General features: G+C 49.4%; 1 protein-coding gene across 1 annotated transcript; it reads right to left on the bottom strand.

The window, feature by feature from the left end:
* Positions 1–23,441, bottom strand: LOC127038379 (trypsin-like). Its single transcript, XM_050930956.1, has 5 exons — positions 23,402–23,441; positions 20,947–21,106; positions 2,406–2,659; positions 415–551; positions 1–162 (listed from the first exon to the last, which is right to left on the bottom strand). The coding sequence occupies exons 1-5, from the start codon at positions 23,439–23,441 to the stop codon at positions 1–3; spliced, it is 753 nt and encodes a 250-aa protein (XP_050786913.1).
* Between the last annotated feature and the right edge of the window lie 2,298 nt (positions 23,442–25,739).

Genomic DNA, 25,739 nt, shown 5'->3' with positions numbered 1-25,739 from the left:
TCAGTTGCTGGAATTCTCCCTTATTGTGTCCTGGATCCAGTTGGTGAATCTGCAGACTTTGGTGTAGACGCCCGGCTTGCCTTTTGTTGCGCAAACCTGTGATCCCCACGAGACGATGCCCTGGAGTTTCCCGTTGCAGACCAGCGGGCCGCCGGAGTCACCCTGCACGAGGAGTGGGGGGAAAGAGGGATGAGGAAGTGGGGAGAGACAGCGAAACCATTTCCATGGTAATGATAAGACCACCGAGCTTGCCTCATCATTAGATCTCAAAGAACTTTACAAAGGAGATCGGGATCCGGTTGAGATGCATTTCCAATTCTGATGGAAAATTCCCAAGAGGTGACCTGGGGGTTTGCTCTCATTTGAGGGGTCCCCCTTCCCCACACTGTCCTCAGCACTGCGCCCCCCCCTTACCTGGCAGGAATCCACACCTCCTTCCTTCACACCAGCACACAGCATGTTTTTGGTGAGGGCGCCGGGGTAAGATTTATCGCAGTCCGCGTTGCTCTGGATGTAGACTTTCCCACATTGCAGAATGTTGGGGTACTGCACTGGAACAAAAAGTCCCCAGAAGTTCACTGATGAGTTAAAGGGTGACAGAAAATGCTTTCGCCCATCTAGACGCAAAGCAGCATCTGTGTCTCAGTCACCATTCAGCACTCTGATTCCAAGGGGAGCTCCATCTGAGAAAGAATTGGGGCTGTGTGATAAATTCTAACTTACGGGAGCAAAATCTTTCCCTGGGAATTTCAGAGAGGCCTAGGTGAGTTAGGTGCACAAAATCCCAGCCTTCGTGGGTAGGGTTGGCGGCAAAAGGGGGAGAAGGAGAGTGGGGATTGCAACATTGTTTCCAAATGTTTTTTTTTCACAGTTGTGTCACTGAAAATAAAAAATGCATCAAACATTTGAAATTTGGAAATCATGTCAAAATTTGGAAATCTTGCCAACTTTTTGAAATCTGGGGAACATTTGGAAATTTGGACTCTCACTGGAATTTCAAAATTTGGAAGCTTGTTGAGATTTTGAAACGTGAAATCTTGGTGAAATTTGGCAAGCATGTTGAAAGATCAAGACTGCCTTGCAAATCTCATTGAAATATTGAAATCTGGTAGTCACACTGAAAAACTGAAATTTGCAAATCTCATCAGAATTTCTAAATGTTCAACATTTGACCAGTCAGTTGAAAAGTAGATGAGAAATGGTCACAAAAATTGTAGATACATGGCAGTAAATATTAGGTAGGGAGGACCTCAGGCTGGAAAAATGTTGGCTTTGAAATAAAGGGACAAACACAGAAACATCTGATTTGCTACTGTCACAGAATTCAAAGTGCCTCAGAAAGTATCTGTATATCCACACATTCATCTGTCTTCACACATACCTATCATTCATCCATCTATCCTCATACACATCCATCCATCCATCCACCCTCATCCATCTCTCTTCAGACACTTCCATCCATCCATCATGATGCACATCTATCTATCTATCTATCTATCTATCTATCTATCTATCTATCTATCTAGTACCAATGTGGACACAAAAACAAATAGATAAAAACTGGACACTAAGAAGTTTAGACTTGAAATTAGATGAAGGTTTCTAACCATGAGAGGAGTGAAGTTCTGGAACAGCCTTCCAAGGGGCGTAGTGGGGGCAAAAGACATATCTGGCTCCAAGACTAAGCTTGATAAGTTTATGGAGGGGATGGTATGATGGGATAGCCTAATTTTGGCAATTAATTTGGCAATTGATCTTTGATTATCAGTAGGTAAGTATGCACAGTGGTCTGTGATGGGATGTTAGATGGGATGGGATCTGAGTTACTACAGAGAATTATTTCCTGGGTGCTGGCTAGTGAGTCTTGCCCACATGCTCAGGGTTTAGCTGATCACCATATTTGGGGTCGAGAAGGAATTTTCCTCCAGGGCAGATTGGCAGAGGCCCTGGAGGTTTTTCGCCTTCCTCTGCAGCATGGGGCACGGGTCACTTGCTGGAGGATTCTCTGCACCTTTAGGTCTTCAAATCACAATTTGAGGACTTCAATAACTCGGATATAGGTTAGGGGTTTGTTACAGGAGTGGATGGGTGAGACTATGTGACCTGCATTGTGCAGGAGGTCAGAGTAGATGATCATAATGGTCCCTTCTGACCTTAAAGTCTGTCTGTCTATCTATCTATCTATCATGGCCAGGAACATCTATCTAATGGTATATCTACCTAGTGCATGGCTGCTGTAGTATGTCAGAGGAGCTCCAGATAGGTCTGAAAGGCCATTGCAAAGGTGTTCCAAGAACTCTCACTGCAGAACATCTGTGGTGCTTGCCCTCATTCTGCAGGACCCCATATTCCCTCCACCTCCCTTCCGCCTCCTGCCAGCACCCCATTGCAGATTGCTCCTGTACCTTCAGGGGTCTGGGTTGTGCCCCATCCGGACACCAGGCATTCCGTGTTGGGTTCAGGGCATCTGTCAGGCAGGCCGATGGTTTTGACGTAGTTGTTGAGGTTGGCGGTGTTCTGCAGCTTCAGCAGCATGATGTCGTAGTCGTGCGAGGTGAGGTTGTAGTTGGGGTGAGGGAAGGATTGGGTTGATTTGATGCACTGCTCCGTCCCCTCACTGGCCTTCAGGCTGTACTCCCCCAGGCGAATGGAGATGGGGCTGTAGCAGTGACACGGAACAGGGAGCAAGATAAAAATAGCTGCACCCTCGCCCGGGACCTCCCCTCTTCCCACCTTTCCTCCTTCTACAGCTGTGGGCTCTCTCCTGAGTAGCAGTGACTCCGAAAAAGATTTGGGGATCATGGTGGGTAATTGGTGGTACACAAGCTGTGGCCCAAACAGCTAATGCAGTCCTGGGAGGCATAAACAGGGGAACCTTGAGTAGGAATCATAGATTATTAGGGTTGAAAGGGACCTCAAGAGATCATCTAGTCCAACCCCCTGCTCAAAGCATAACCAATTCCCCAATAGCCCCCTCAAGAATTGAACTCACAATGCACAAACGACTGAGCTATCCCTCCCCTCCACACAGCGGTTATTTTACCTCTATTTGGCCCTGGCGTGACCATAGCTGGAATTCTGTGTCCTCAATTCAAGAAGGATTTTGATCATTTGGAGAAGGTTCAGAGAAGAACCAGGAGAATGATTAAAGGATTAGAAAACCTGTCTTACAGTGACAGACTCCAGAAGCTCAATCTAGTTAGTTTAACAAAGAGAAGGTTAAGGTGTGACTTCATCCCAATGTATAAATACCTAGATATGGAACAAATATTTAACTACGGGCTCTTCAATCTAGCAGAGAAAGGTCTAACACAATCCGCGAACTGGAAGCTGAAGCTAAACAAATTCATATGGGAACCAAAGCACAAATTTTGAATGGTGAGAGTAATTAACCAGTGGAACAATTTACCAAGGGGTCTGGTGGTGGATCTGTCATCACTGGGAATTTTTAAATCAAGACTGGAGGTGAGACTAGATGATCACAATTGTCTCTTCTGGCCTTGGGATATATGACTCTGTGAATCTAAACTGCTCGGAATATGGTGACTCTTTTTGCAAGAATTTAAATAAAAAACAACCCAAACAAACATTTTTCCCACCTGTTTTTGTAGAAATTTCCACTTGAAAATTTTTGGATGAAAACTTGAATTTTTTTGTTTAAATTTGAAAAATATTTTCAGTTAAAAATGTTTTTTGAATATCAACTCTGCTAAAAAAAAGTCAAATTTTTAATACCATTTTTGATCTTTCCCACAAAGTTTTTCAGAAATGTTTTTTGGTAAAATGCTTCACTTTTTGAAAATGTTTTTGGTAAAAAAAAATCCATTTTTGTGTCATTATTTTCAGAGAAAAAATTGTTTTAAAAGAAACTTTTGGGGTAAAAATTGTGATGTTTTAAATACCTTTGGGGTGTGTGTGTGTGTGTGTGTGTGTGTGTGTGTGTGTGTGTGTGTGTGTGTGATATCTGTTTTCCGAAAAATGCTTTTGGTAAAAATTTTGAAACCCATTTTTGATGAAAAACAGTTGCAAAAACAATTTACAGGGTGTTTTGGTTTCAAATACTCTTTTGGTTAAAAAAAAATAAATCATTTTTTGAAAACTGTTTTTGATTAAAAGGCCTGTCTTTGAATACCATTTTCTGTCCAAAAAAATCATTTTTGAGAACCATTTGTGGTACAAGTGTATGGTTTTTGTTTAAAAACTGAGAAATTTAGCTGTAAATGAGACTGCTTAAAAATTCCGTCTGATAAAAAGTCATTTTTTATCTAAAATTACTTTTCAGCTGAAAAATGGTGGCCATATCTACAACTGTCAAGCCACAAGAGCTAGTAATCCCATAACTCTTCACAATGGGAGACTAGTGCATAGCACATACTGAATAACACGTCTGTGATGCTGTGTGTGAAACGCACAACAAAGGACTAACACAAGCCCCTCCATTTTAGTAAGGAAGCTGGCTGGTCTAAAGGTTCTGGTAACACTATGCTGCTCTCAGGGGAGCTAAATTCCATTCCCTCTTTTGGCAAGTCATTTAAATTCTCTGTGCCTTAGTTTCTCCATCTCTACACTGCCCTAGTTCTGAGGATTGTTGGAAAGATAAATACAATGACTGTGATACCACAGTGCTGAGGGCCATGTAAGGGCTTTAAAGTGATCAACAAAGAGCAGTGTTTAAAGCGTCATTTCTTCTCAGCTCAGGGATTCTTTTTGCTGTTCACCCAACTCTATTAATTATAATTATGCTTAATAGACTATGGGAATATAATTATTATTATTATCATCATTATATAATTATAATATATATAATAGTCCAAACATCGCACATGCATGAACACAGCTGTGAGAAAGTGAAGCAAATGACATTAACCGCAGATGAGGAAACTGAGGCAGAGACTGATTACAATCTAAAGTCAATTGCACAGCAAGGACAATGAGCTGTGAATTTCATCTCAGCCCCATAAACCAGGAGATTCTTCCAGGCTCCCAACAATATCTTCTCATCCTAGAAGAGCCAATCTAGTATGCTGCTTTTGTGCATTTTTTCTGAAGTCCTTGGCTGGGTTTGTACTACCATTAGGGCAGGTTAAAAATGCATATTTTTTTGAGGGAGTATTGGATTTCTGGCTGAATAAAATTTTTCACACAAATTTCCCACTGAAAAAGCCAATTTTTGTCCAAAAAAAAATGCCCAAAATGGTTAAGAATTTGGCCACATATAGATAGATAGTTTTATTCTGAAATGGCACCACTGCACTTCATAAGAGTTATAGCATGGGAACCTTGAGTCCTCCCCTCCACCCACATTGTCCTCCACTTTCCAGGGTCTCCAGCTGGTCTCCAGCTCCCATGATGCTCTGCAGCAGTGCAACATTTAACCCTAAAAGCAGGTTGCATCATGGGAGATACAGACCAACCAGGGAACCCAGCCTATAGAAGAGAATGGAAGCATAATGCAACCCAACTACACCTCCTGTGATACACTGTGGCCATGTGATATTAACACTTGTCAGCTCACCCTATGCTAGAGGAGACGCTATAGTGCATCTATGATCGTGGGAGATATAATCCAACCAGGAAATCCAGCCTATAGAGGAGAATACAAGTGGAGAGGTGTGAGACACCCAGACAACATCTCCCATAAGGCACTGCGGTGACTTTCCATATCGAAATATTTCAGATCTTAGATTTTTTGTTAAAAAGCCCTCAACATTTCCTGTGGAAAATGTGCACAAAGATGATTTTTTCCCCTCTGTTTTCACTGGAGGGAAAAAAAAAATTATTTTCTCACCGGCCCCAGCTGCACACACCTCTCCAGAGGGAGGGGAAGGGCAGATGAGCCCGGCTCCCTTTGCAAAGTCTCCTAATCCTCTGTCTTTCCACGCAGGGCGCCTTTAAGCAGAGACGCCAGCAGCTCATTGTGGCTGGGTGGTGATTGCAACCAGAGGCAGGTCACAAAGCTGCCGAATGAGATTTATCATCCCAAGAAATCTGGTGACTAAGGCCTACTCTGCCTGAGAAAAGCAGCCCAATGTAAATAATTACTGACCTGATTTGAGTGAGGGCTAAACCAATTTCAGTGCGTCCACATTGTAGGGAGAAGGGTGTCCCATCAGTTCATCTACATAGGGTGACCAGACAGCAAATGTGAAAAAGTGGGGCAAGGGGTGGGGGGGTTATAGGAGCCTATATAAGAAAAAGATCCAAAAATTGGGACTGTCCCTATAAATTCGGGACATCTGGTCACCCTACATCTACACCAGTGGTGCCCAAACCTTTCCTCTCACGTCCCCCTGACCGGTAATTGGTGTCCATGGCCCCCAGGCCAGGAGCAGAGTCATGGCCAGGCTGGGGGCTGTGGCCAGGAACAGAGCCACTGTGATAAATGAAGGGGGGACCACCAGCTAGCCAGTAGCTATACAATCCCTCTTACTAGCTGTTCTCTAATTGCTCTACCTGTAAAGGGTTAAAAAGTCTCACTGCTATGCAGAGGTAAAAGGAAGTGAGTGGGCACCTGGCCAAAAGAGCCAATGAGAAGGCTAGAACTTTTTAAAATTGAAAAAAGACCCCCTCGATTTGTCTGTCCATAGTTGTTCTCCCGGGGAAAGGCAGACAGGGCAGAGCGATGTTGTAGGAAGCTTGGGGCCCGGTATGAAAAATCCTCAGTATCATACCTAGAAACCACTCATTTCAAACCCCAGATACAAGTAGATCAGGAAATGTCTAGGAAGACGTGATTAGATTTAACTCTTTTATTTCTTTATGGCTGTGGTAAACCCAGGTGCTTTTGTTTTGCTTGTAACCTTTAAGCAGGACCTCAAGAAAGTGATAAATGCCTGAGTTTCCAAATGTATTTTCTTTCTTTTTTAAAAAGAAGATTTACCTTTTTTAAGAACAGGATTGGATTTCTGTGTCTTAAGAGGTTGTGCACATGTTTAGCTAGCTGGTGAAAACGGCTGATATCCTTTTTTTTGGTCTTTCTCAGCTCTTCCCCCAGTGTGTGTGTGTGTGTACGAGCTTGAGGGTACCCCACAGGAAGGAATTCCCAAGTGCGCTTTCCTGGGCTCTCCAGGGAGGTCTGCACTTGGGGTGGTGGCAGTATTTACCAATCCAAGGTCAGAGAAAAGCTGCACCCTTGAGAGTTTAACACCAGGCTGGAGTGGCCAGTGTTAAGTTTTAGAATCCTTGCGGGCCCCACTTCCTGCACTCGGAGTGCCAGAGTGAGGAATTAGCCTTGACAGCTGTGGTAGGGTTGCCAACTTTCTTTTTGCAGAAAACCGAACATCCTTGCCCCGCCCCTGTCCTGCCCCCTTATTTGAGGCCCCCCACCTCACTCTCCCCTCCCCCATCACTTGCTTTCCCCACCCTCGCTCACTTTTGTGTTTTTACCGGGCTGGGGCAGAGGTGCAGGAGGGGGTGAGGGTTCTGGCTGCGGGTGCAGGCTCTGGGATGGAGCAGAGGATGAGGGGTTTCGAGGGTGGGATGATGCTCCAGGCTGGAGCAGGGAGTTGGGGTGTGGGAGGGAGTGAGGGCTCCGGCTCCGACTGGGGGTGTGGGTTCTGAGGTGGGGCCAGAAATGAGGGGTTCAGCGTGTGGGAGGAGGCTCTGTGCTGGGGCAGTGGGTTGAGGTGTGGGAGGGACTGAAGCCTCCGGCTAGGGGTGCGGCCAGGCATGAGGGGTTTGGGATTCAGGAGGGGACTCTGGTCTGGAGCTGAGGGGTTCGGAGTACAGGAGGGGGCTCATGGGTGGGGCAGGGAGTTTGAATGCAGGAGGAGGTGTGGGGTGAGGGGTCTAAGGTGGGGCCAGCATTGAGTGGCTTGGGGTGCAGAAGAGGGCTCCGGGCTGGGGGGTGGATCCAAGGGGTGCAGAGTGTGGGAGGGGCCTCAGAGGTCTGGCAGGGGGTTCTGAGCTGGGGCAGCGGGTTGGGGTGCAGGAAGGAGTTTGAGGTGCAGGCAGGCAGTGCTCACCTCCTCAGGCTCACCTCATCCGGAGTGGCCAGTATGTCCCTCTGGCTCCTAGACAGAGGTGAGGTCAGGGAGGCTCTACGTGCTGCTCCCTGAGCACCCGCTCTGCAGCTTTCATTGGCTGGGAACCGTGGCCAATGGGAGCTGCGGAGGCGGTGTCTGTGGGTGGGGGCAGTGCGCAGAGCCCCATGGTCACCCCTGCGCTTAGGAGCCGGAAAGATATGCTGGCAACTTCCGGGACCTGCCTCAGGTCAGCGCCGCCCAGAGCCCATGCCCCAACCCCCTCCCGTGCCCCAGGCTGACTGGGGCCAACCAGACTTTTAACAGTCTGGTCAATGCCGACTGGAGCCGCCAGGGTCCCTTTTCGACTGGGCGTTCCGGTCAAAAACAGGATGCCTGGCAACCCTAAGCCAAGCCAGGTGCAGGGGCCAAGAGTGGTGGTCAGAGGGCTGGTGATTGAGAGCAGGGGCTGGTGGCCAAGCAGAAGCTCAGAGTGTGGGCCAAGCTGCAACAAAGAGCAGGGGCCAAGGGCTGGGCTGCAGCTGGAAGCAGGGCCACAGCCAGGGCCATGGGCTCAGGATGGAGCCAAGGCCACAGCTCAGAGGGGGCTGGGGCCACAGGGGCTGGTATGGGCCTTGCTATGCCCCCCTGGATATTCCACCACACCTCATCCCACAGTTTGCAGACCACTGTTCTAGATGGACTTAAGAACAGTTGAGTTAAAACCAGGGTAGCTTTTCCAGAAGCAGTGCTCTCCAGAGGATTCAGTGGGCCTGGGGTCTTTGGTGGCGAGGGGCCCCTGCTTTGGCGATAATTCAGCAGCTGGGGGTCCTTCCGCTCCGGGACCCGCTGCCGAAGTGCCCCCAAAGACCCGTGGCGGGGGCCCCCTGCCGCTGAATTACCACCGAAGACCCAGCACTTCGGCGGCAGGTCTCACTTCTGCGGTAATTTGGTGGCAGAGGGTCCTTCCGCACCGGGGCAGAAGGACCCCCTGCTGCTGAAGACCCAGAGCGGAAGAAGCTCCAGGGGCCCGGACCCCACGAGACTTTTCTGGGGCCCCTGGAGCAAGTGAAGGACCCTGCTTCAAGGGCCCCGAAAAACTCTTGTGGGAGCCCCTGACGGGCCCTGGACCTGGGGCAAATTGCCCCACTTGCCCTACCTTCTCTGGGCGGCCCTGTCCAGAAGAGGCAAGACTCTAAACGTTAACCTCCTCAGCAAATCCGCTTGGGCTTGTGCTGTGTCTTGCTGCAGAACATCTTTTCTATAATAAAATAAATTAGAGCCAGCTCAGATCTGCTCCAGGACATCTGGCAAAGGGGAAACAGGGTGGAATTCCTCACATGCAATATGCTTAGGCCTGGGAGGATATGATTTTTATTCATCAGTGGCAATTGCACTGCACACACATGAACCATGGGGAAAATATTTCCATGGATGATGATCAAAATATAGCGAAAGGCAAAGTAAGAAAAGTGCGGCTTGAGCCCTTTGGTTTTCAGGCTTTTTGCTTTGTCCGGATCGACATGCGATGCCGGCAATTTGTGTTTTAACGGCTACAAAGCTTTAACTTTTTGACTCCCCACGTCTACTGCTGTTAAATAATCGTCTGATTCCTCCCCATTGTCTGCCCCCCCCTCAATGACGAAAATTTAGATAACTAAGAACAGGGGGAAAAAGATGCTAGAAATGTATCATTTTGCAAAGAAGTACAAAGTACAAAGAAGCATCGATATTGCCCTTCAAAATGATCAAAAAATAAAAGCCAAATTCTGCCACGCCCAAAGCTGCAGGAGGGTAGGCTGGCTGGATCATGGATCTGACATGGGTTGAAGGCTGGGAGATACCTGGCCGGGTGGTCCCCTTTGTCTGAAATGGGGCGAGGAGATGGGGGATGCTGGGCTAACAAACAAACAACAAAACACCGCCCACAATATATGTATTTTGATGTTATCATTTTCCTTACCTTATCCTCACGCGGCCCAAGCTGAACTACAGGGGTGGGAATTGGCAAGCACTCCAACGTGTCCCAGGTTGCGTCAATTGGCATATTAAATCTTTGAACTGGCAGAACAAAAACCGGCCAGGACGGTTGAAAACCAGCCAGGTGGCAATCCTAGAAGTCGGGGGAGGGAATACACCAGGCTAGACGGACCATGTGTCTAAGGGTATGGCTACATTTGGAATTTCAAAGCGCTGCCCCGGCAGCGCTGCGGGAGCGCTGCCGCAGCAGCGCTTTGAAGTGTGAGTGTAGTCAGAGCGGCAGCGCTGGGAGAGAGCTCTCCCAGCGGTGCATGTAAACCACATCCCTTACGGGTGTAGCGTGCAGCGCTGGGAGCCGCGCTCCCAGCGCTGCTGCCCTGATTACACTGACGCTTTACAGCGCTGTATCTTGCAGCGCTCAGGAGGGTGTTTTTTCACACCCCAGTTGCAGCGCTGTAAAGTGTGAGTGTAGCCAAGGCCTAAGCTAGATTCATAGAGGTATAGATTCCAAAGCCAGAATGGTTCATTGTGATCATCTAGACTGCCTCCCTGCAGAGCTCAGGCCAGAGACCTGCCCCAAAACTAATTCCCAAAGCAGATCTTTTAGAAAAACACTCAGTGTTGATTTAAAATCTTTCAGTGATTGAGAACCTGCTATGACCCTTGGTAAATTGTTCCCATGGTTAATTAAGCCATCTTTTCTGTCTGAATTTGCCTAGCTTCAGCTTTCAGCCGCTGGGTGGTGTTAGACCACCTCGTGAGATTGATGAGACCATTAGCAAATATTTGTTCCTCATGTAGGTGCTTATAGACAGGGATCACGTCACCCATGATCCTTCTCTTTGTTAAGCTTTGTTAAGGCAGATGAAATTCGATGTTGATAAATGCAAAATAGTGCACACTGGAAAACAAAATCCCAACCACGCATGTACAATGAAGGGATCTAGCTGTTGCCACTCAGGAAAGAGATCTTGGAGTCATTGTGATAGTTCTCTGAAAACACCCGCTCAGTGTGCAGCGGCAGTCAAAAAAGCAAACAGAATGTTGGGAATCATTAAGAGAGGGATAGATATTAAGACAGAAAATCTCATATTGTCTCTATAGAAATCCATGGTATGACCACCCACTGAACACCGCGTGGTCGCCTCATCTCAAAAAAGGTTGGAAAAGGTTCAGAAAAGGGCAACAAAAATGATTAGGAGAATGGAACAGCTTATGTATGAGGAGAGATTAATAAGACTGGAACTTTTCAGCTTGGAAAAGAGACAATTAAGGGAGGATATGACAAAGGTCTATAAGATCATGACTGTTGTGGAGAAAGTAAATAAGGAAGTGTCATTTACTCCTTCTCATAACACAAGAACTAGGGGTCACCCAATGAAACGAACAAGCAGCAGGTTTGAAACAAACAAAAGGAAGTATTTCTTCACACAACGCATAGTCAGCCTGTGGAACTTCTTGCCAGAGGATGTTGCGAAGGCCAGGACTATAATAGGGATGGATCACTTGATGAGCCCCTGTTCTGTTCGTTCCCGCTGGGGCACCTGGCATTGGCCACTGTCGGCAGACAGGATACTGGGCTAGATGGACCTTTGGTCTGACCCAGTGTGGCCGTTCTTATGCTGTAATAGACTGGTGTCTCTCACTCTAAGGCAGATTTTCTAACCTTTAATCATTCTGATGTCTCTTCTCTGAATCTTCTCCATTTTATGAGCTCATGGATCTGTTCTCGGGTGGGGACACCCACTTCAACGAGCCTCTGTATCTGATCTGGGGTTAGGGACACTGGGCTAGACAGACCCATGGGTCTGACCTGACGTGGGAGGGGAGACTGGGTAAGATGGGTCCATGAATCTGATTCAGGAGGGCAGAGAAGGGTGGTGGATACCAGTCTGCATCCAGGGCAGCAAGGAGTGGGTGGGGATCCTGGCCTGGACTGGCCCATTGTTCCATCTCTAACAATTCCTGTGTTGCTCTTATATACTCCTCACATACACCTCGTTGCCCTGATACCATTGGCCGACATTCACTGTCCTCGGGTGCTCTTTGTCAGTAATGCTCATGCCAGCTGGCATAGACATGCAGGTGTGAAAATCCAGCTGGGTACACAAGACCTTTAATTGTTTCCCAGATGCCACTGGGGGCAAACTATGGAGATGGCATTCATTCAGAAGAAAAGGCCTAATTCCATGTTTAATGATGGGCCGAGGTATAAAATCAGACATTCAGATTTTGGGTTTCCTCCGATTTTCCACCACTTAAGGCCACAGGGTGAGTGAGATCTAGGAGTTTTGTGGACACTCCCTCCCCCCCTCACATCCACATTTTTTTCCTTTTCTTTGTTTCCTTTTTCCCTTTTCTCCATCAGGGCTGGTCCAAATATTTCATTGGAAACTCATTTTTTGATGGAAAATTGTTTTTTTTGGCAATGCAAAATTTACTGTGAAAGGTGTCTGCTTTCTTGGAGAATTTAGACATTGCATCAAAAAGAGAACGCCCCAAAACCAGCAAGTTGTATCTAAAAATGGCAAAACTTCAGTTTGGAAATACTGCCTCAGTGCCTCATGGGAACTACAGTTTAGTCCCGCATGCCACTGTTTTCCTTTATGGGCTGGACTCCCCATCTGGACTACAACCCCCCTGCTGCACTACAGCAACTCACAAGTCCCGGTGCATCATGAGAGATGTAGTATTTTTCAAGCACTGAAAACAGAAGGCACTTAACTCCCAATCCCCTTGCCTCCACCCATTCCATCCAGCACAAGGATCGGTGACTAAATAGATCACATTGACACTGAAGTGACCCAATTAGATGGATCAAATACAAGGGGCGTTTGCCGACCCAATTATGCTGGGTGCTGCACAGACCCCAGCTGAGATGAGGACATCACCACATGAGTTATACCCACAGTTATACTCTGCAGCTACCAAGGCTAGAAATTTACCTTTGTTTTAATGAAAGCTATGAACCTGCAGAATCTGTAGATGTCATGTCGGCTGCCGACCAAACATAGTCCAGAGACCACATCTGACCTTCCTGCACCACATCTGGCTTTGCTTCCCCAGGGGCTCATGCTGCAAGATCTAAGTTTCCCATTACAAACAGCTTCCCCGCTGCCAGTGATAATCCCATTATTTTTTTCTGCCAATCTCAGAATTTTTGAATCAATCTTGTGGGGTTTATTTTATGCCAAACTAATTTTTGGATTCCTATCTCACGATTTTTTTCTGTCAGTCTCATGATTTTTTTTTTTAATCACAGTATCATAATTTTAACCCCAGGTCATTATAATCTCATGATTTTTTCCTGCCAGTTCGGTAATTTTTAAAGCAATCTCCTGATGTTATGCCAATCTCATGATTTTTATACCAGTCTTGTTGTTTTCTGATGTTTATCTCATTTCTTAGCTAAAAAGCCAGTCTCAGGGCTTTTTATGCCAATCTGGTGCTTTTTCTCAGGGCTTTGAGGTGATGACAGCGCTGGCTTTGCAGTGAGGCAGACATCTGAAAGCAAGGGACAATCTTTTCCCTGCCTGCATTTGTGCCATACCAACCCTCTGGATTTCCAGACCTTCCTGCCCGAGGCTACAGAGAGACACCTACATAGGGCGGTTCTGTCTGTGTCTCACGTCCTTGCTCAGCATCACCTTTGTGGAATTCAGGGGAGTGAAGGCGGTTTTGAAATCGTCAGCTGTGTGGGTAATGGCAGATCCAGGCATTGAACCACAGAGCAGAGATTTGTTGGGGAGGGAAGAGAGGTGCTGGGGGCCTGGCCCCACTGACTTCAATGGAGCTACGGCCCATTGACCCCAGCTGGGTGCCTGGCCCCATTGACTCCAATGGAGCTACGGCCAATTGACCCCAGCTGGGATCTGGCCCCATTGACTCTAGTGGAGCTGCGGCTGATTGATCCCAGCTGGGATCTGGCCCATTGACTCCAATGGACTTACGACTGATTGACTCCAGCTGGGGATCTTACCCTATTGTGTTAATGGCCTAGAGGCGGGGGAAATGTCAGGTGGACATCGTCCTTGGAGGCTACTGTGCTAACTTAATGGTGTTTAAAAGAGCCCTAACTCCAGGGAGCTGAGACCAAGGGAATTAGATAGCAGGGCAGAAGCAATCTGGGGGCGGGGCAGACAGCAAATTAGACAGAGATTTGAAAATTGATAGGACTGCAACCGAAAATACATGAAAAGGCCACTGCTACTCTGGGCTCCATATTTACTGCAGATTGTTCATGTTATTACTGATTACAGGTGCCCCATTATGCCAGGTGCTGCACAAAGACACACCGAGACACTGCACGGCTCTGTTCCGCTCTGGGCAACACGTCCGGGGCGAGGTGCTGAGCCTCACCTCGTCAAGGTATTTCAGTGCTTAACTCCCACCCAGCGAGGCACTGAGGCCAAGAGACGCAGGGCGTTCCAGCCAAGAGGCTGGGAAATGATCTAGAAGGCAGAGGAACTGATTTTGGAGGGAAAGGCAAAAGCTGGGCTGGGCTAAGGTAGTTAGCATGCATCTATGACACGATAAAAGGCCCATGGCATGGCTGGCCCGGGGCTCGGGCCATGGGGCTAGAAAATTGCAGTGTAGAGGTGTGGGCTTGGGCTGGAGCCCAGGCTCCGAGACCCCAAGAAAAGGAGGGTCTCAGAACCCGGATCCGAACATCTCCACTGCAGTTCTTAGCCCCGCAGACCAAATCAGCTGAGACTCAGCACTGCGGGTTTTGTATCATCTGTTTCGATGGATATAAATTCCTGGGCATCCTTTGAAAATCCTGCCTCGTTAGCTGTGAGGACTATTCTCCCTGTTGCACAGATAGGGAAACTGAGGCACACAGGCTAAGCGACTTGCCCAAGTCATCCAGGAAGTCTGTAACAGAGTAAGGCCTCGATCGCAGCTCTTCCCAAGTCTAGGTCAGGAGCCTAACCACAGGGCCACCCTATCACTTCACTCTTCAAGCTCCAGTCTGGCTAAGTGCTGCCCATAAGATTATAGACTCACCCTTTGGATAGCTGCCAGTCTTGTGATAGGTGCTGGGATTGCTACATTCCTGGCGCCTTCAGTCATGTCAGGACAAGGTAAACTTAGCTTTTGTTGGGGAAAACAGCAGCAGCCGTCTTCCCCTAACCTCAGGGTCGCAGTCCCAGCTCTCCTCTGAATAGAACCCTGGAGTCCTGACTCTCAGTCCCCCCCGTTCTAACCACTAGACCCAGCTCCCCTCCCAGATCCAGGGATAGAAGCCAGGAGACTCGGCTTCCAGTCCTCTAACCACTAGGCCCCACTCTCCTCCCGGAGCTGGGGACAGAACCCAGGAATCCTGACTTCCAGCACCTGCCCCAGTGTAAGCACTCTACAGTGTTACTAGTAAAAAGCTACATAGAGTCCTGCGGCACCTTATAATCTAGCAGACGTACTGGAGCATTAGCAGAGTGTCACCAGTGGTACTATACATAGCCCCCCTCCCGCCATTTAATTTGTCATTCATTACTAGGCTTGGAAGGATTCGATTTTTATTGCTAAATGTCAGTAAACCTCAATTTCACAGCCCACACACAAACCAACGAAAAAACATTTCCACTGACAATAATTGAAATGGACGGGGGCAAAATGAAAAAAGATGCTGCTTGAGAACTAATTAGAGTTTCGATTTCAGGATATTTACTCTGTAGGTTTTGACGTGTGATGTTGACAATCTGTGTTTTAACTTTTTGAATTTCCGGGTCTAGTGTCATTAAATAATTATTGTCTTAAGCCCCTGCTGTCTGATTCCCCGCAGAACTGTGAAAATTTTAATAGACTTAAATGGGAAAAAAAATGCTTAAACCCCAAAATTTTGTGAAACGTTGTAAATTGAAATCTATACAACTTACCATGGGTCATGATGGATTCTCCATCACTGCTAACTTTTAAATCAAGAGCGGAGGTGTTTCTAGGAATTATTTTGGGGCCGTTCTCTGGCCTGTGCCACAGGAGGGCAGACCAGGTGATCCCTTCGGGTCTTGGAATCTATGAATTAATTCCTCAAAAGGTTCACTTTAGTTCGGTGATTTACCAACGCAAAAGAGCTCCCGGCTGTGGGATACACATAAGACAGGCCTAATTCACTGGACGCACAGTGCTAACTTTGCCTAGAATAGAAGAAGCATCACAAAGACAAAATGTTCTGGATAAATGTTTTTTGGACCGTGAATAATTTACTTACTGAAAAATGGTGTTTTGGTTGCCCTTAAATTATTGGTGACTTGAACACAAATTCAATGAATAGATTTGGCCCAAGACTTTTGGGGGGGGGAGGGGGCTTAGGTGCCATTCCGCAAATGGAGAGAAAGGCATAAAGGGGACGTTGCATACGTAATATTTTTGTTTGATGTCATTCCTTTCCACAGCTGAGCAAATCGTTTGCAACACATCATTTTTCTGACATACATGGGCAGCGCGTATCGTAGGCTGAGCAAAGCAGGGCCTCCCCCAACAGCCCTGCGTGGCCCCGCCCTGAGACACCCCCCTTCCCACTTGCTGCTTCCACCTTGGCCTCAGCCCAGGCAGGCTGCTCCTATTCTGAGAAGAGTCCTGGGGCTGGGGCTGGGGATAGGGAAGACAGCCCGTAGCTGGGAGTTGGGGTGGCTGGGGCTGCCCAGTGCTGGGTTCCCCCTGGGCACTGGGGCCGGAGCTCGGGGCTCTGGGGCAGCATTGCCGATACTGCAGGGATGGTGGCACTGTGGCTACCTGCCCTGGGATGGGGGAGGGCTGGGGGCATTGGGGCTGGAGGTTCTGGAGGCCATGGTTCTCACCCGGCGCTCCAGGGCTGGGGGCTGCATGCTGCCCGCCTGCCTGGCACTCTGGGGCTGGAGGCGTTCGGGTGGCCTGCGCAGGGCCGGCTCTAGATCTTTTGCTGTCCCAAGCAAAAAATTTTTGGCTGCACCCCCACTCCAGCCCTGGTCTCTCTCTTCCCCCCTCCACCTGCACTCCCTGCCACCCCAGTCCTGGGCTCTCTCTTCCCCCCCACACCTGCACTCCCTGCCACCCCAGCCCTGGGCTTTCTCTTCCCCCCTCCACCCGCACTCCCAGCCACCCCAGCCCTGGGTTCTCTCTTCCCCCCACACACCCGCACTCCCTGCCACCCCAGTCCTGGGCTCTCTCTTCCCCCCCACACCCGCACTCCCTGCCACCCCAGTCCTGGGCTCTCTCTTCCCCCCTCCACCTGCACTCCCTGCCACCCCAGTCCTGGGCTGTCTCTTCTCCCCCCACACCCGCACCTCCTGCCACCCCAGCTCTGGGCTCTCTCTTCCCCCCACAACTCGCACCCCCTGCTGCCCAGGACCGCTGAGAGTGGGTTCGGGCCCTGGTGAAAAATTTTTTCGGGCCCCCCAGCAAGGGTGGAGCAGCTAAACAGGGCCACCAGAAGCAAAAAAAAAAAAAAAAAAATTCCGGAATGCTGCCCTTGAAAATGTGCAGCCCCAAGCACGTGCTTGGTTTGCTGGTGCCTAGAGCCAACCCTGGGCCTGGAGCTAGGGGAGGGGGAAGGAGGGGCTCTGGACTTTGGCGAGGGAAGGGGGGGTGGGCCGCGGGCAGAAGGGGTGGACTGGGGTGAGGGGTAGGGGAGGGAGGAAAAGAGGAGACTAAGGGGGGATATGATAGAGGTATATAAAATCATGAGTGATATAGAGAAAGTGGATAAGGAAAAGTTATTTACTTATTCCCATAATACAAGAACTAGGGGCCACCAAATGAAATTAATGGGCAGCAGGTTTAAAACAAATAAAAGGAAGTTCTTCTTCACACAGCGCACAGTCAACTTGTGGAACTCCTTGCCTGAGGAGGTTGTGAAGGCTGGGACTATAACAATGTTTAAAAGGGAACTGGATAAATTCACGGAAGTTAAGTCCATTAATGGCTATTAGCCAGGCTGGGTAAGGAATGGTGTCCCTAGCCTCTGTTCATCAGAGGATGGAGATGGATGGCAGGAGAGAGATCACTTGATCATTGCCTGTTAGCTTCACTCCCTCTGGGGCACCTGGCATTGGCCACTGTCGGTAGACAGATACTGGGCTAGATGGACCTTTGGTCTGACTCGGTACGGCCGTTCTTATGTTCTTATGGGAAGGAGGGGCTCTGGACTTTGGCGAAGGAAGGGGGGGCAGGCCGCGGGCAGAAGGGGTGGACTGGGCCGAGGGGTAGGGGAGGGAGAAGGAGGGGCTCTGGACCTTGGTGGGGGAAGGGGGGATAGGCCGCAGGAAGAAGGGATGGACTGGGCCAAGGGCTCGCCTCCCCAAGCCTCTGGTTCACCCACTGACATATTGCATCTGTCTTTCCCCCTTGAACTGAGTACAAAACACTGCAAGTATAGACAAGCTTCTCCACAAGGAGAAATTCTCCCAGTTGCCAACCTGAAGCACTCAAAAATCACGAGTCAGGCCCTAAAATCATTAGAAGAGCTGGGCAAAGAATGGATTTTTCACTCACTGGCAATTCTGAAAAATCCCCCCTCCCTCCAAATTATTTTGGGTTGAACTGAAAATGAATTTTTTCTAAATTTTCAGAGAATCCAAAAGCTGAAAAAATAATCGCAGGCCAAACATAATGTTTCGTTTGTCCTGAAACTAAGTATTTCATTTCAATCCTTTTGTAACATATTTAATTAAAAAAAAAATCCCACAGGAAATTTCTAAACAAAAAAGTTCTTTCGAATTGAAAAATTAAGACATGTCATTTAAAAAATGTCAGAATGCAATATTTTGATTTTTTTTCTGAATTTTTATATTTTAGGATGTTTGCTCCTGAAGCAATTAGGTGAAATCAACATGAATTAATGAAATCTGCTTTTTTAGATGAAAAATATCTGCATTGTTCACCAAAATTAAAAAAAAAAGTTTTAGTCAAAAGAATTGCCCAAGTCTAGTCAAAAGATTGGTTTAGATTCATAGATTCATAGATTCTAGGGTCAGAAGGGACTTAAAAATCATCAGTTATTTTGAAATAAAAGATTTAAGGTTTTTTTTGTTTGTGTTCTGTTTTTGGAGCAATTTGGATTCCTTTTGCTCTGCACTCATGAAGACTAGAAACTTCTGAAAAAATCAAAACTGAGATTCTCTTGACTGCACCAATGGAAGCCTTAGAAAAAAAGACCAAATATTATGGGACTTGGGATAAAACCTCTTCTTTTTCCTGAACAGCTCATGACGCATGCTGCCAATGTATGCATTATTGGTTGGTTACAATAGGACATGTGATTTAACTCTCATCCCTGATGGGTTATATACAATAAATCATTCCATCAGAAGCAGATGCTGCATGGCCTATTGTTTCTAGCCATAATGATGCAAACTGAATGCTGGCTGATAACTTCAAAGCCATTTAATGCATTGGGATGCCCAATTCCCAGTCAAATAAATGGGAACCGGGCATCAAAACCCAGTGACTGGCTTTCAAATCCCAGCCTAACTCCAGATCATTACTATACTATGGTACAGTAAAGGGCTTACATGTCGGGGAAATCAGGTTTGCTAATATGCTAGAAATGACATTTATTGTGACTGGATATTTTTCAGCCAGACCATTTTTTCTGGTGAAAAATCCAGATTTGGCAACACTATTTTACCAATTTGTGTCGGTTTCCAAATGGTTCTATTAAAACCAAAATATGAAAAAATCCAAAATGTTTCATGTTGACAGCTGAAAATTTTGATTATTTTGGTTCAAAATTTCCCTTCATTTGATTTTGAAAAAACATTAAAAAACGCTCAGTATCAAAATGAAATCTTCCGTTTCAGGTCAAACAAAACATTCCATCCCGCCCGAAACAGAAAAGTGTTGTTATACTTTTCGATTTGTTGTACATTGTGAAAAATGTGAACCCCAAACCATTTCCCCCTGATTTTTCAGCAGTGCCAGTGAACTGAAAAATCAATTCTTTGCACAGCATCAAAATGGATATCGAGGGAGAAATTTCCCTTCTGCTTCCAGAACTGCCAACCGCACACATTCCAAAGTTGTGAGTCCAGCCCCCCAAAATCATGAGATTGGCGTAAATATCAGGAAATTACTTGCAATTTTTTAAAACTGCCGACCAAATACAGCAAGAAGCGTAGATTTTTATTATTTGTTTAAATTTACCACCTGGTTTCAGACTCTTTCGATTTCTCAAATTTTCCAGCTTTTCTCCCCAACTAGGAAGGTGGAAACTTACTTTTCTTGTTACAATGGAAGCCGAGATACTCTCATAATGACTGGACTCCAGGGGCTGGGACTTGGAGAAAAGCACCACTAACTACTGGGGGACTAGTGGTAAAATAGCAATGCTGGGCCAGATCCCCCAGCTGGTGGCAATTGGTTGTAACCCCACTGGAGCAAACTTAATGCCATTTGAGGTTCTAGGTCACATTTCCAATTACCCTATACCGATCAGAGCCCCATTGTGCTGAGCATTGCACAGACCCAGAGACAGCCCCAGCTGAGTTTGGGGCCCTGCTGTGCTGGGCTCTGCCCAGACACAGCCAGGGACAGTCCCTGCCCCAGCCGAGATCAGGGCCCTGTCGTCGTGGGCTCTGCCCAGATGCAGCCAGGGACAGTCCCTGCCCCAGGTGGGATTGGGGCCCTGTCGTGCTGGGCGCTGCCCAGATACAGCCAGAGAGGCCCTGCCTGGAAGCTCTTACACTCCATAAAACCAAGGCCCCAACAAAGAGCAGGAGGAGGTGAAACATGTTCCGAATCTCACACCTCCCACATCCACCAGCACAGCTAGTTATACAGCTCCCATCGCCATAGTGTCTAGGCCTCTTTCCCCTCTCCAGCCCCCTGTGAAGCAGGGCAGGGCTGTTATCCCCATTGTCCAGATGGGGGAAACTGAGGCGCAGGCCGGCTCAGTGAGCTGCCCAAGGGAAGTCAGCATCGAGCAGGGAATGGAAGCTGGGTGTCCTGAGCGCCCGGCTCGTGTTCTAACCAACGGCCCCCCCCCGCATCCCCCTCCCTGCATCCCCCCACCCAGCCCTGGGCTCCTTACCGCTCGGTGTCGCAGTGAGCAGCCGTCAGCACCCAGCTGGGGTCAATCAACACTCCCCCGCAGCGCACGGTGTTGGGGGAGTCCATCAGGGCCACTTGGTAGGCCTGCTGGTGGCGGTCACAGGACTGTCCCCCGATGATCCGCTCGTCCTCAGCAGCCACTAAAGTGTGTGTGTGTGTGGGGGGGGGAAATGTCAGTGTCCGAACTAGGGTTGCCAACCGTCTAATTGCATCAACCTAAACACCCTTGCCCCGCTCGTCCCACCCCTTCCCCAAGGCCATGCTCCTGCCCCGCCTTTCCTCTGAGGCCTCGCCCCCACTCATTCCAGCCCCCCTCCCTACGTTTCTCGCTCTCCCCCACCCTCACTCACTTTCACCGGGCTGGGGCAGGAGATTGGGGTGGGGGCTGTGGGTTGGGGAGTGGGGCTGAGAGGTTCGGAGCATGGGCTGATCCTGGGCCAGGGGGTTAGGGTGCAGGAGGGGGCTCCAGGCTGAGCCTGGGGCAGGAGATTGGGGTGTGGGAGGGAGTTTGAGTGCAGGAGGGGGGTCAGGGCTGGGGCAGGGGGTTGGGCTGCAGGAGGTGGTGAGGGGTGTAGACTCTGGCTGGACGGCGCTTACCATGGGTGGCTCCTGGTAGCGATGGCATGTCCAGCAGCGTCTCCTAGGCTCAGGGGCGGCCAGGCGGCTCTGCGTGCTGCTCCCACCTGCAGGCATCACCCCCGCAGCTCCCATTGGCCGTAGTTCCCTGTTCCAGGCCTCTGGGAGCTGTGGAGTCAGCGGTCGGGGTGGGTGCAGCGCGTGGAGACCCCCTGTCCGCGTCTTCTCCTAGGAGCCACTGCCGAGCTGGGCAGTGGCCTCTGGGGCTGGGCTGGGACCTGGAATGCTGCAGGGGGACAGGGCAGAGGGATGGGGGGAGCTGGGATCATGGGGGATCTATGGGGGAGTGCAGGGATCTAGGGACTGGGGGACACTCACCCCTTGTTTGAAGATGTACAGACATGTACAGACCATATTAAACGGTTGGTGGAGGCTCCTGCTCATGGCAGAGTAGGCTTGAGTGCAGGGGATGTGGGGAGCACAGGGGGTGGTGTAGGGGAGTAAGTGGGCTGGGGAGCACTGTGGATGGGGTGGGGGAGTATGTAAGGTGAGGTGAGGTGGGGTAGCGGAGTATGTGGGGTGGGGGATCACTGTGGTTGGGGGCAAGGGAGTACATGGGGCGGGGTTGGGGAGTACATGGGGTGGGAAGCCCAGGAGTAGGGCAGGGGAGTATGTGGGGTGGGGAGCACAGGGGTGGGGGCAGGGTAGTACATGGGGTGGAGAGCACAGGGGTGGGGCAGGGGAGTACGTGGCATGGGGAGCACGGGTGGTGGAGCGGGGGAGTATGTGGGGTGAAGATGGGGAGTATGTGGGTTGGGGAGCACAGACATAGGGCAGAGGAGTACATTGGGGGTGCACAAACATTCTTCCTGAGCCATTAACTGTCCTTGCCCACCCATCCCTTCATGTCTGATCCCCCCCATGTCCCTCCCTGAGAGCCAGCCCCCGAGCTGTCCTTCCGAGCTCTGCTCTGCTAGCACCCAGGGTCACCCAATGGGTGCTCGGCAATGCTGGGGCCTCCTGCCTTGCCTCACAGACAGACAGACACCCTGGTATATACACACACATGCAGGCACACACAGTAACACATACATGGTAACACACACATGCACATACAGTAACGCACGCACACACAAGCAGTAATGCACACACATAAACAGTGACACGCACACATACAGCAACACACACATACACAGTAATGGATAAACACATGCATGCATAGACACAGTAACACACACATGGGTATACAGTAACACACACAGAGTAATGCACATACATATACTGTAACACACAGTAACACATACACACAGTAACACACATATACAATTATGGACAAACACATGCATGCACACACACAGGAACACACTTGGTAACACACACAGTAACACATGCACAGTAACACACACATGTACACACACTAACACACACAGAGTTACACACACATACTGTAACACACGCAATGTGGTAACACACACATGCGTATACAGTAACACACGCATGCATGTGCACGTGCTCCCCACACTCGTGTACACATTTAACATGTACACACACACATATACACAGCCCTGTGGCTAGACACACAGACACAGAAACACATGCACGCACATACGCAAATACTTGACTTATGTATACGCACACGTGCACACACAGAGACATACACATCCCTGCACACCCTGACATACACTCATACACAGACACTTGCACACTTGCCCGTGCCATATACAGACACACACGCACACCCTCAAGCACATGGACATTCACACAGTCACCCACACTCACAGGTGCACACTCACACCCACAAACGCACAGCCACCCCCTGCACGCACTCAGATGCACACTCACCCCCAGCCCCCTTTCACCTGAAGCCAGCAGCAGCATCGCCGCAGCCAGCAGGACCATGTTTCGGGCGGGTGGCTCGGCGGCCTGGCCTCCTGGCTGCACAGGGCTGGGCGGCGGGGAGCCGATGGTTTATTAGCAGGGAAATTCACCACCCTTAAATCCCCGCTGGCCCCGCCTTCCTTTGGCACCTGGCCAGGAAGAGCTGAAGTTTCTGTGGCGGAGAACACGCCCTCCCGGTAGGTGCCTTGCCCCAGAGGCAGAGCAGAAACTGCCCTCACTTTCCCCAGCCTTCCGGAGCCCTCCGATCCGTGACTCAGAGGCCACTGGGGTGGGCACCACGAGGCTTGGACACAGGGCTGGCCTTACGGGCGGGAGATGTGGGCCACCACCCAGGGTGCCATGGTTGGCAGGAGGGCTCCGTCAGAGTGCAGCAAACTGGAGGACCTAGGCTGAGTGTGGGCTTGCCTGGGGGCTGGAGCCCCTGGCCATTCGGGCCGGGGGACCCACCAGCCTGACAAGGAAGCACAGGCAGAGGGGCTGGGCTCTGGGGCCAGGAGCTGGTCCTCGCATCCCGTGCCCCATGCTGCTGGCCTCCAACGCAAAGAAAGGGTGGCAAAAAACATTTGCTCAGGGCGCCATGTTCCTTCAGGACGGCCCAGCTCGCACAGCAGTGGCAGCGTGGCCCCAGCAGCCGGCAGGCCGAGCATTAGGGCCCTCACCTGGGGTTGCTGCAGGGCTGCGTTTAATTCCCTCCTCTGCCCCTGACTCCTCAAGAAGGTCACTGAGTTGCTCCATTCTTCAGTTTCCCCAGCTGCCCAGGTGATGCGGGGAAGGCAGGGAAATATCTGAAGATGGGTAGGATTAATTAATGCATCTAGGTCTAAGCATGTCTACACCTATGCTGCTTTGGTCATGGGTGTCACACATTGGTCTACAGATGTATTTGTCCCCCCCTCATGCCCCAAAGAATGTCAGTGCCTCACAACATTAGTGGACTTTATCCTTACAGTGCTCCCGCACCCCACATCCTTGTTTTAGAGGTAGGGAAACTGAGGCACGATGCGACTCAGTAACTTGCCCCCACAGTCTGAGATGGGAGTCAGGATTCAAACCCAAGTCCTAGGATGGTGTTTTAATGGCAAAAAAAATGGCCTTTCCTTATACCAAAACCAAAGCTGCCCACCTGCAAACCACCCACAAGCCTTTGCAGCCCACTCAGAATTACCCATGAACTTTCTTTGCTGGCCAACAGTAAATTACCCACAATCCTTCACTGACCACAGGCAAATCACTCACAATCCTTTACTGCCCGCCTGTGGTTCTGGCATGACAGGGCCCTGATCTCAGCTGGGGCAGGGACCGTCCCTCGATTTGTCTGGCCAGCACCCGGCACAATGGGGCCCTAATCTCAACTGGGGCAGGGCCTGTCCCTCACTGTGTGTCTGGACCGTGCCTAGTTACTTAAAGCAGCCTGGATTTCTGAGGATGGACATTCAACTGCTCTGAAAACTGGGCCCCTTTATGTTGTCCTAGAATCAGATATCCGTTGTGGAAACCTTGGGTGTATGGATTTTCTCCTTTACGATGGCCTAGCCCGGTTTCACTCAAACTTGGTTCTACTCAACTTAAGCTAGATAAGTGCTTGGTGTACGAGAGATTAAACTGGCAGCATTGAGGGGGGATTGTTGCAAAGAGGAGGCAGTGAGGTCTAAGGGAGAGAGAACCTGCCTGAGACCCAGTCTGCTGCTGGGCAAAACAGTGGTTGGGTAGAAAAGCAGGACAATGCAATCCCCCAGGGAACAGAAAGCAGGAGACAAATCATGTACCGTTCCCCTGTCTGTTCTTACTTTGCCTCCTTCTTGGCTTCCTCATTCCTGTATTAATTTGAGGCCAGTGGCTGATACCCAGCAGTGCCCCTGAACCAAAGAGACAAGGGCTGAAGTGGCCTCAAAGACAGATCTAGTCATATCTTCCACCACCAACTGCTATGAAATTAGTTACTCCTGATTTATTCCATGGGGAGTGAACGGGGAGTCGGGTTACAAGCAGCGTCTAGAAATAGCCCGGAGAGCTGTTGTACAGCAGGGAGCCGGGCAAGCTAGACTCCCATCTCCCAGAGACAGATCGGAACGGGCTGGCGCTAACTTACGCTCAGGCTGGGTGGGTCGATTGTGGGAGAGTTTTGGAAGGCAGCTCCAGGAGAAGCAGGTCCCTTTTCCCTTGGTAACAGAACAGGGATAACTCTAGGTTAATTAGGACACTTGGGGTCAATCAAGGGCTTGCTAGAACCTGTTATGAGCCTCCCCTCCAGCCAGAGAGAGGTGTAGGATAGAAGCTGTGGGAGGAAGGTGAGCTACT

The sequence above is a fragment of the Gopherus flavomarginatus genome, chromosome 20 (genome assembly GCF_025201925.1).
Source record: "Gopherus flavomarginatus isolate rGopFla2 chromosome 20, rGopFla2.mat.asm, whole genome shotgun sequence".
In the NCBI taxonomy this organism is placed as follows: Eukaryota; Metazoa; Chordata; order Testudines; family Testudinidae; genus Gopherus; species Gopherus flavomarginatus.
This window is presented reverse-complemented; position numbering and strand designations above follow the sequence as displayed.

What these genes read in the sequence shown, in the direction of transcription:
- LOC127038379 (XM_050930956.1), bottom strand. Translation starts at nt 23,441, where the DNA reads ATGGTCCTGCTGGCTGCGGCGATGCTGCTGCTGGCTTCAG. An exon ending in GATGCTGCTGCTGGCTTCAG is followed by an intron (nt 21,107 to 23,401) that starts GTGAAAGGGGGC and finishes CACACACTTTAG; the next exon opens with TGGCTGCTGAGGACGAGCGG. An exon ending in GCTCACTGCGACACCGAGCG is followed by an intron (nt 2,660 to 20,946) that starts GTAAGGAGCCCA and finishes TCACTGCTACAG; the next exon opens with CCCCATCTCCATTCGCCTGG.